The 11,159-nt window shown below is 38.3% G+C and overlaps 1 protein-coding gene across 2 annotated transcripts; it reads left to right on the forward strand.

The window, feature by feature from the left end:
* Positions 1-1,099: 1,099 nt before the first annotated feature.
* casp2 (caspase 2, apoptosis-related cysteine peptidase) lies at positions 1,100-9,880 on the forward strand. 2 transcript variants are annotated; one of them, XM_060870189.1, is made up of 12 exons: positions 1,100-1,681; positions 2,193-2,349; positions 3,089-3,232; positions 3,345-3,422; positions 4,166-4,238; positions 4,478-4,569; positions 4,669-4,848; positions 5,032-5,160; positions 5,353-5,443; positions 5,555-5,755; positions 5,986-6,095; positions 6,787-9,880. In XM_060870189.1, the coding sequence occupies exons 2-12, from the start codon at positions 2,197-2,199 to the stop codon at positions 6,919-6,921; spliced, it is 1,386 nt and encodes a 461-aa protein (XP_060726172.1). In that variant the 5' UTR covers positions 1,100-1,681; positions 2,193-2,196; the 3' UTR covers positions 6,922-9,880. The 2 variants fall into 2 exon arrangements, with proteins under 2 accessions (XP_060726172.1, XP_060726173.1); XM_060870190.1 differs by having other exon boundaries at positions 1,102-1,681; positions 5,555-5,749.
* Positions 9,881-11,159: the final 1,279 nt, after the last annotated feature.

The following is an 11,159-nucleotide window of genomic DNA, read 5'->3' on the forward strand; positions in this document are numbered from 1 at the left end:
GTTTTCCCCTCTTCAATCAACTTTTTAATCAAAGTACGCTGTTCTTCTGAACAATGTCTTGAACGACCCATTTTCCTCAGGCTTTCAAATGCATGTTCAACAAGTGCTGGCTTCATCCTTAAATAGGGGCCACCTGATTAACACCTGTTTTTTCACAAAATTGATGACCTCAGTGATTGAATGCCACACTTTTGCCCAATTGCACAGCCTTAGGAGCATGCATATCATGAATGCTGGGTCTTGTTTGTTTTCTGAGAATCTACTGTACCTACTGGTAACTTGTTTGCCATGTAGCAATAAAAAATATACTAAAAACCTGGATTATTCTGGTTAGTCACATTGTACTGCTATTATTTTGAACAATACTGTATTATCTATTATTTTGAACAATACTCTACATTCAAATCATGTGCGCTCATTTATTCCTAATCCATCTCTTTCATTAAAAAAACTTTTTAATATAATGTTATATATATTAAAATATATATTAAGTTATATATATTAAATTATAATATAATATAAAGTTTTATAATTAGATGCCTTTGTTGTTGTCTGAGAGTTGCCAGCTAAATTTAGTTGTATTGTATACAATGAACTGAAAGCTGGGACTGCAGTGTTCACAGATTCTGTGAAAAGACTTGAAAAACAAAGCCTGGTCTGATGAATCTTAATTTCTGTAGGGACAAAGAAGAATAATTGAGATTAAATCAGAGTAACTCGGATAATCTGAGATGCTAACTACATGAGCATCTCAGATCAATTTGGTTTTCACAAAGACCAGAAGCTTCAGTGGACACAGGCTCATCAAAAATGGACAAGATTTCAAAATGTTTATGTTTTTCAACAATAACTATGAAATGAAACGTGTGAAAGACGTGTTGGTCGTTAATAAATGACATATCGTAATTGTTGTCAAAATGTTGTGGTATAAGAGGAAACAAACACACTTCAGAGTGTTAACTGTTCTCTGCCAGGTCACATCACACCGACCCTCGTTATTTATCCTTATTTATAACGCCAGTATGTGGCAGTAATAACGCGCTGTGTGTTTTAACCTGTCCTGAAAGAAGAAGGAGGAGAAAATTCTCATTCGCTGTCTATTGGCGCGGAAGTTGCTCCAGGACAATCCTTGTACTGTCAATTATTTTTTTAAAACTATTTTCCCCGTAACTCAGAACAACTTTTTCGTGTCCGTTTCTGTTTAATGACGAATCCGTTAGTATTCAGTATTAGATACAGTGACTCTGTGTAATGTAATGCATTGTGTTAATACAGACCGCTAACGAGTCGTTAGCTGTGCATTGTTTTCTTTCCCTTTTTTGTTTTTGAGCTAGCTTTAACTTTGCCTAGCCTTTAGCTTGTGGCTAGCTAACTGTAAACAGGAATTGCTAATTAGCTTTCGCGTGCGACAGAAAACAAAAAGATAGTAAACGTTTCAGACGTGTATACTGAATTGTGTCTCCTTATACAAAGCGAGTTTTGTTTTTTTTTTGTTTTGGTGGATGTCTATGTTTTAACTAGCTAAGGAAACATATTGCTAGCTAACTTGAGGGAGTAGGTTACTGCAAAAAAGTTGCTATTCCTGTTGGTGAGCCGTTCAGCACATCTGTGTCAGTGCTACATTTACCTAAAGGAGGGTTATTCTCTGATACTAGACGTGGATTAGTGAACAAAAAACACGGTAAGACATTTTTATATCCAATTAAATGACATTATAATGCGACATAAAATGCTATATATAATAACAGAGTATCGAGATATTTAAACAGTGCATCAATGTAAAAGTTTCTTTCTGAGTGCTTACAGGATGTTATTCGAGCTTTTGCATCTAACTAGCTAGTGAATGTATTTATATAGCTGGGATTGTATGGTCTCAGTTCACTGTCAGCATAGTTTCAAGTCTGTCTTCCTGCCTGTCTATGCCTGTCTGTCTGTCTGCTTGTCTATCTATCTATCTGTCTGGCTGTCTGTTTGCCTGTCTGTCTGTTTGCCTGTCTGTCTTTCCCTGTCTGTCTGCCTGCCTGTCTGCCTGCCTGTGTGTCTGTCTGTTTTTCTGTCTGTTTTTCTGTCTGTTTTTCTGTCTGTTTGTCTGTCTGTTTGTCTGTCTGTTTGTCTGTCTGTTTGTCTGTCTGTTTGTCTGTCTGTTTGTCTGTCTGTCTGTGTTCTTTAACCATATTCCCTCCACTCCACAGCACCATGCTCGGGGGGTGTGGCATGAAAGATATAGACAAGGCGGCCCTGAGGAAAAACTCAGTGGCACTTTGTAGAGAACTGGTGGTGGACGAGTTGCTCATTCAGTATCTGCAGGCTGAAGACATTCTCACAGAGAGCATGGCAGAAACCATTCTGGTAAGGATTAACTTAATATTGCAGGCATTGAATTATAGGCATTTTAGCAGATTGTGCAATTCATGTACACAGTACTTGGGTAAAGACGTTAAACTGAACTTAAAGGTAGAGACAGAGATAAGGGTTTCAGGGCATATTTTGTAATTTATCAGCTGTCAGTGAAATACCAGGTCAAGGTAAGGGATCTGGTTTCTGTTGCACTGCAGGATCTGTAAGCAGAGTGCAAAAAATGATCCCAACACCATTCAAAATATCATGACAATATCCATCTCTAATTGCCTTCTACTTGAGATGTTCGAGTCAAGAGGCTTTAATTATTTTATTATTATGTTTAATGTCCACTCAGGCATTATGGCCTAGGTCCCAGGATTCCAACCCTGTCATAAACATTATAGTGCTTCCTTGCTATCAACACATACATGTCTAATCAGTAGGGGGTGGTAATTGAATGAGGTATTTTGAGAGCGTGGAAACACTGGAGAAGGTTTTGGACAGGAGACATTCCAGGACCAGGGCTGGGAAGCTGCAGCGTAGGCCTAGTTAATGTGTTTAATGTACTGGTTATTTCAATTAATGACTGCCCAAATCATTGATTATATCTGACCATACATTCAGTGCTTGTCTATGGACAGTCATTGATTTATAAAGATGGTTGATTTTTAAGTCTTTATGGATGAAAATCAAATCCGAGTATCTGTAGTAAGAGGGTGTTATTCATGTCATAATTTGAATCTTGCAGGCAGAGACAACATCCCAAAGGAGGAGCTGGCGTTTGTTGATGTTACTCCCGAAACGTGGCCCCCGAGCTTTCAGGACGTTCTGCACGGCTCTTAAAGAGACACAGCAGGAGCACCTCTCCAGCTTGCTTATTAGGTTCAGAGAGGTGAGAAAACAGCATACACTTTAATAGCAAGTTTTGCACTTGTTTAGAGAGGTACAAATTCCAGAGGAAAGAGCATGTTTGTAACAAAAGTGTTGCACAAATTTGGTTGCAGGACTCACCTACACAGAGTGAGAGTGAAATCTCTTTCACACAGGACAGCTCACCTGCTAAGAAAAGGAAAGACCAGGAGGTGAAGCATGTAAAAAGCAGAAATGCTTAATTAATTTCTGAGGTTTTTTTTGTTCATGCATGTCTGATCCATACGATTCAGGTCTTATGGGAAACATACTTATCATCTTATCAAATAAGCATTGTTTTTTTTCTTTATTCTTTTATCAATTTAAAAAGCATGAACTTACTATACAGCAAAGTATAAAAGTATAAGTCTAGAGTATAAAGTATAAGTCTAAATTTAGTTTGTCAGTACCTTACAGTACAAGCTAGATTTATGATGATGTTATGCATTAGCTGTAACCCTGGTGACTACAATTCCTTTGTTAATCAGTGACCAACACTTTTCTCATATCTGTTCTCAGAGAGTGAGTTTATTGGTCTGCAATCATTCTTTGTCGTTTATTTTCCAGTGAAGACAAATTAATGAACACAGGGTGTCTAATCCTAGTTTAACACCCTTACTCATAGATCCGTGTTAGTTGCATAAATGTGTAAGTACGAAGGCAGTTCCTTGAGATAGGAAACACTTGCTCAACTTCACAGTGCCACACCTAAAGACCCTGGTAATCATGAGTGAGTCAGAGAACCAACAGACAAAAGATTTCAAACAATAATGAGCCTTCAAACCCATAATACATGGTATTCATACATCAGAAATTGATTTATGTGAGAGGTGAACAAATAGCTAAATCAGTTTAGAACGACAGCTAGCTTAACTATTTTAAACTCAGACCTGCTTTTGTGTTCTTTTGTATGCAGAGGTTTGTAGACCCTAAACTTCCTCTTCCCACTGAGGAGTGTGCAGTGCGTGCTAAAAGAGCTTGCACCCAAGGTGAGTGGGTGTGTATTTGAATGATAGAGACAGGAAAATAATTAAGCAGCCATGTAAATATTCAAAGCATTGGCAAGAGTCACCTCTACTCTTTGTTCTAAATCACACACACACTTTCATTCAGACAGACGCAATCTTTGTTGGTAGTTAGATGTGTAATTTAGATATTAAAGTAACTCCTGTTTAACTTGCACTACTGCAGTATGTAGAGAATAATATGGTTTGTTTTGCCCTTTCAGCGTCTATGGAGATGTGCTTGGATGCTGACAGTCCTCTGACTACTGCTGTGCTCTCATGCACACAGGAGTTCTACCTGTCTCACTGTGCACAGGTACACATGCACACACACACATTTGAGGTCTACGTGAGGTCTACATTTGAGGTTACATCTACACATTTCCTGTACTCTTTTTTTTTTATTTTTTTTCAGGCCTACCAAATGACATCTAGTCCACGTGGTCTTGCACTGGTGCTGAGTAACGTGCACTTCGAGCCTGAATTATCAGAGCTGGACACACGGAGAGGGGGAGAGGTAGATGAGGAGGTGCTGAGGAGACTCTTTACTGAGCTGGACTTCAAAGTGAGCCTTCAAAAAGATCTCACTCTCCAGGTACACCTCAGTCCACTTTGTCTTAGCAAACATACCAAGAATTAGTGCTGTAAGTATACATAGGGTCTGTCTTATTTCTTTACTAGCCAGTTCATTGTAGGTGTAGGTGGTAAGTTTGTAATTGTTGCTTTAGAATAGTGTGTAAATGTGTGTTAAATATTTATAATGCTGTTTGCCTTGCAGGCTATGCAGGCCTGTATAGAGCAGTTTGCTCAGCAGCCAGAGCATGCTGTGTCTGACTGCTGTGTTGTGTGTTTGTTGTCTCATGGGGTCGAGGGCTCCATTTACGGTGTTGATGGGAAGCTGCTTGAAGTAAGATTTTTTTTTCCCACTAAAGTAAAAATATCAAGCATGCCATTAGTTTTCAAACACAGAATATGCCATTGATGTGTCTTTATATCTCTGCAGGTAGAATCAGTTGTTTAGAATAGCTGATTCTGTCGGTCTGGAATGATTGGTTATTTTATTTGCCCAGCACTGAGTGTTTCTCTCTCTCTGTTTCAGTTGGACTGGGTATTTGAGAGGTTGGATAACTCTCGTTGTCCCCTGCTTCAAAACAAGCCAAAAATGTTCTTCATTCAGGCCTGTAGAGGAGGTTGGTGCACTTACTGGGTCACACTGAAATAAAATGACTCGTTATATGCTGAAAAGAATGCTGTAAACATAGAGCTACCAGGGAGTTGATTCTTACAGCATTTTGTTTCAGAGGAGATGGACTGTGGTGTGGACCAATTAGATGGTGATGATGCGATGCAGCCTACAGGCTGTGAACAGAGGGATGCAGGGAGAGAAGAGAATCATGACAGACAGAACGGAGCAAGTGAAATAAGCGAGGGCGAGCGACTGCGAGTGAAACTTCCCCAGAGATCTGACATGATCTGCGGTTTTGCTACTCTCAAAGGTTTCAGTGTGTATCCATTTATCTTTTTGTGTGCATGTGTTGTTGTGTGCTTGGATATCCACATAATCTTTTAACAGGTTTTTCCTCTACATGCAACCCAGCAGCTACAATTCTATCTGGCACCACTTGCTTTGTGAATGATTAACTTTTATTTTTGAATGGAGAGTTCTGAATGTGAGAGTGCTCACACTTTTAAATGTATTCGTTTGTGTGCCTGCTTGTGTGTCTGAACATAGGCACTGCTGCAATGAGGAACACAAAGAAAGGCTCATGGTTCATTCAGGAACTCAACACAGCTATGAGGCAGAGAGCCAGAGACACACACTTATCAGATATATTGGTGCAGGTAATAAAAGGCACACCTCATTTTTCCTTTTTAAATTCATTTAACCTCTCACATCCAATGCGAGAGCTCACAGACACCTATGATTGGTTAACGTCACTATGATTTATAGATTGAGGATGCCAAACCTCCCTCCCTGAAAACACAGCCAGTTTTGCTCTTTTTGTGCCCCCAGGCACCGATCGTTGTGGTATACTCTGGAATATAGGGTACAGTTGAGAATTACATTTTTACACACACAGAAACAAGAATATGCAAAAAGGTTTTACGGTGAGAGAAATAAGTATTGTGGTACTGTCATTTTGTGTTTTCTACAAAATGAATGTCTTCTAACTACATTTTTCCACAATTAACATGTTCAGCAATGACTCCGCTGTGTAGATATTGGTGTTGCAGTACATATTTGATGTCATTGTAAAAAGCTACTGAATAGCAGAACGTTAACAGGGAAACGTAACAGACAATTGTCACAAATTTTTATCTAAAATGAGTACCATGCCAAAATTAAGTGGTTAAAAATTATGGGTAATTAATAACTGAAAACAACATAACTGAGTCAACAGTACTTATTAATTTGCCAGTGTACAATCTTCACTGCATAAACATTATATTGTAAAAGTCTAACCTACAGCATGTAACTCTGTTTGATAATGTTTTTGTTTAGTCTTTATTCTGTCTTGTTTTTTCTACGTAGGTGAATAGCCAAATTAAGGAGAGGGAAGGCCATGCTCCAGGTTCAGCACACCATCGCTGTAAAGAGATGTCTGAATTCACCAGTTCACTCTGCAAAGACCTCTACCTCTTTCCCAAGTACTGCCCAAATAACTAGACATACAGGCACTCATGCAGTTCTTTTAAAAGACCAGTCCAACTCTGCAATATATAGGATTCTGAAATAAGTAGCAATAAATGATAGCAGGATCATTCACTAAAAACACACAGACATACAACTCTGCCCTGTAAATAGTATGTGATTCTTCTGGGCCATGACAGTATCTCATTCCAGTTTGTTCTTCACTTTATATTCAATTTCAAATATACCTACACCCACTGTCCACTTTAAAAGGAACACCTTTATACTGTACCTTCTCTTTTATGCAGTTGTCCAATCAGCCATAATGTGACAGCAGCACAGTTCCTAACTCATTCAGGTACAGGTCAAGAGCTGCAGTTGATGTTAACATCCCACACAAGAGTTTCTAGAGTTTCCATCCTGTGAGCAGATTGTAGGCTGAAACACCTTGTTGATGACAGAGAACAGATGAGAATAACCAGTCAGGTCTGAGCTGACAGGAAGACTGTAATGCACTCTGTTTTATGATAGCTCAGATTCCTCTTCTTGGCTGACAGGAGTGGAACCTGGTGTGGTCTCCTGTTCTTGTCGCCCATCCACATTAAGGTTTGATATTGTGTGAAATACTGAGATGCCTTTCTGTTCACCACGGTTGTAAAGAGTGATTATTTAGAAACTATATCCTTACTGTCAGTTCTAAACAATTTTCCTTTGATATCTCTTATTAACAAGGTGTTTACACCCACACAACTGTTGCTCTCTTTTTTGTTTGTTTTTGCGTCATAGTGTAAACTCTAGAGATTGTTGTTTGTGAAATTCCCAGGAGATCAACAGTTTCTGAAATACTCAAACCAGCCCATCTAGCACCAACATCCATGCCACGGGTAGCCACAGAGATCACATTGTTTCTTTATTCTTTTTCTTTATACTGATGTGAACAGTAGCTCTTGAACTGTGTCTGCGTGATTTTTTGCATTTTGCTGGTGCCACATGTTGGATTGGATAACCACCAGGAGGAGTTCCTATTAAAGTGGACAGTGGGTGTGTATTTTAACAGAGAAATAGTTTTATATGAATCTAAGTACATGAGCACATGATCATTTGTAAATAACCATAATTGTTTTATATATGTTATCTCAATGTATTACAAAGCTTAAGCCAATATTTTGGACCTTTCTTATACTGTGTCTTTATTGGGATTTGCCTTCATATGCATTAATCACAATTTAATTAAGTATGGTGTACCCCTTTTTAACAGTTTCAGATCTATTTTTGTTAGTTTTCTAGGAAATATATGGACTCTGTACAGTTTTTATCCTTTTAGCGGGTTTCATTTAACTTTTTTTTTTAATTCAGTTTTTTTTTATAAACGTATTTTTGCTCAAATGCTTTTGTGTCAGTTTTCAGGCAGAACCAATGCCACGGTGATAAGCGCTTTTTCAGTACCTTCACTCCATCAGGCTCTTTTCCCCCCTCTTTCCCCTAAACGTTTGAGTCAGTAAATGCACACTCATTTGCAGTTCTGTTCTATTGATCTGCAGTATTCCACGCCACAGATTTTGTGGTGCAGCACGTTGCAGTGTCTCCATTTCGTTCTGAAAAGTCCTAGACTTGGTCAATACTTAAAAGCTTTGGAGGAAGCAAAGAGTGTATTGATATCAGTATCTTTGTAGCATTATATTACTAAATTAATTGTCTATTAATCAGCTTACATTCCACCTGTAAATTTAGTTGTTTCTTTCTGTTCGTCTCTGCCACCAGAGGGCAGTAGAGGTCTAGACGTTGTGGTTAGAGCTACACAAGATTCAGTGTTTTATGGTCAGTACAGTAATCGCCTCAGTCTGCAGATTTCCCTCACTCAGTTCTGTGAATAGTGAAGGAGAAAAGCTTTCCAAAGCCTCACATAATGCAGCTTTAATGCACACTTTATTTTGCACACTTTGGCATTCCTTCTGAACCAAATAGCATGTCTGCCTGTCTCGCTTGAGTCACGACTCCGTAACACAGTTTAACATTTCAGTTAAACTCTTATTGTCTATATTTCACTCGTCTGTCTCTTTTACATTATTCAATTATACTGCATTCAAGCTACTTTGTCATGGCAGCATAACTCATATATTTGGTAATATTTTATTGCTTGACTAAACATTATCAGAGACAAATATTTTCTCTAATCTGCCTAGCAGACATCTTTCTGGTGCCTAATTAATACTTGTTACACTGGAGAGAAATGTTTAGAGAGTAACTAACTTCTGTTGAATTGTACCGAATTGTGTTTTAGATTCCTAGAGATTCAATGCTCATTGATAATGCCTTCCTTTTGTGCAGGAAGTGCAAAGAAGAAGTACTTTAATCTAACCCCCAAGTGTTAAAACACAGAGAGATCACTTTCAGCATTCCAGTTGATAAGCTCAGAGCAGAATTGATTTCTCGCATCTGTGAATGCCGTTATCTCATGATTCAATTCCATGCTAGACCAAATAGAATTGTGCAGAATGTTTTGCGTTTTGATGATTATTGAAAAACTGCACTATTCTAAAATAAAATATGAAATCCATCCTCAGTTTATTAATGTCTAAACTGTATAGCATCTAGACCTTTTTTTCTTTTCTTTTTTTTTTCTCTTTTTTTTTTCTTTTTTTTTTTTTGCTTTACAACGATCCCCCACATGTATTTGAACACAGCATATGATATTGTCTTGTTCTGGGTCATAATCTGTTTGACAGCTCTGTTATGACCGTTCTGTGGTCTTATGAACTATTTATACACATTTATTGTATGGTGTGTTTTCCTTTCAGTCCCATTACTGAAAAGATTTCTTAGTAAACTTTCTCAATTTTATGACATCAGTAAAATTGTTTTTGTTATACACTGCCATCAGTATAAGTCAGGTACAGTGCTGTGGACAATGCTGTCAATAATTTGTGATATTTTTGTATTTAAAAAAAAGAAAGAACAAAACTGTCTTTGAATAAAATTACATGGTTGAAAAATACATTTGTAAATGCAGACTGGCTTTGTTTATGATTTTCTATTTGAGTATATTTGTGGATGTCTCTGCAGGATTGCATGTCCAGGTGTGCTTTTGTTTTTTACCATTGTGTTTTCCTGCACCTTAATTGTGTGAGTGTGTGTGTGTGTGTTTGGGGCAGTAGTAGGTTGGTCAGTGTTGTCTGTATGTGAGTGCAGTGCTGATATTCTGTCTTTTATCTCAGTAAATAAATTACAATTCTATTTCATTTGGTTCTAATCTGTCTCTTGAAGAGCAGAATTTCCAATGCTTAAGTTTGTAGTTTACTGTGTACTCTTTTTCTCTTCAGATTGTCTGCACCAGTCCCTGCTGTGCTTTCTCTGTCTTATTTCCACTGGAGTCCATTTTCTGCTTTTTTTTTCTGTGGCCTTGCTGTCCTCTTGTGACTGATGGAATGACCACCACCGTGGTGATTCACTCTTGATCACTTTACGCTTGCTTGCTGTCATGTTTTCATGTCTATAACGGTGTGTAGATCGTAAGGTGCACAGTGTCCTATCTACCCTCAGGCCATTTTGCCATTGTGTTTTTGTTGAGGTTTTGGAATACATGTCTCTAAAAAATGTGTCCAAAAATCAGGATTCCAGCACAGAAATACACATGGATGACATTTGAATCAATTTAAATGGTTTGTTTGAATTTATTCTCGTTTTATGTTTTGCTATTTAGCTTAAATGATATATTATAGTATAGTTTTGGATAAAATCTGCTCAAAACCTTCTTAAATATATATGTATATATTTTTATATATATATTTTTACAGTGATTTATGGTTGAGACCATCGCAGCTTGATAGGAAATACCTGAGTATATAAAGGGCCAGTCCATCAGTCACTAATCATGTCTGCAGTTTAATATACAAGTCAAGTCATATTTAAAGCCTGTGTGTGAGAGTTGGTGGATGAGTGGTGGGGGGAAATGTTGGCTCTGCCCCTGAACAGTGTGTCTCAGCTTCCTGCTCTGTGATGAGGCGAAAGTTGCTGAGACTCCCACCCCTGCCCAAACACACACACACACACACACACACACACACAGACCCTCATCAGGTTACAGGGGCACCCTAAAGGGAAGCAGTGTCCTCTCCAAAAAACTCCCATGTTGGTCTGAAGGGAACAGAGAGGAAGCAAAACGGAAATCCAGGCGGGAGGGGTGGGTTAATATGCTGGTACGATGCCAATGGGCATGGTGCAAGGCTAGCGTTAAAGGCAGAAATAGCTAAACAATTATCTCTGTAGTGCTTTAT

Source organism: Tachysurus vachellii, chromosome 5, assembly GCF_030014155.1.
Source record: "Tachysurus vachellii isolate PV-2020 chromosome 5, HZAU_Pvac_v1, whole genome shotgun sequence".
In the NCBI taxonomy this organism is placed as follows: Eukaryota; Metazoa; Chordata; class Actinopteri; order Siluriformes; family Bagridae; genus Tachysurus; species Tachysurus vachellii.

What these genes read in the sequence shown, in the direction of transcription:
- casp2 (XM_060870189.1), top strand. Translation starts at nt 2,197, where the DNA reads ATGCTCGGGGGGTGTGGCATGAAAGATATAGACAAGGCGGCCCTGAGG. An exon ending in TTGATGGGAAGCTGCTTGAA is followed by an intron (nt 5,161 to 5,352) that starts GTAAGATTTTTT and finishes TCTCTGTTTCAG; the next exon opens with TTGGACTGGGTATTTGAGAG. An exon ending in TATCAGATATATTGGTGCAG is followed by an intron (nt 6,096 to 6,786) that starts GTAATAAAAGGC and finishes TTTTCTACGTAG; the next exon opens with GTGAATAGCCAAATTAAGGA.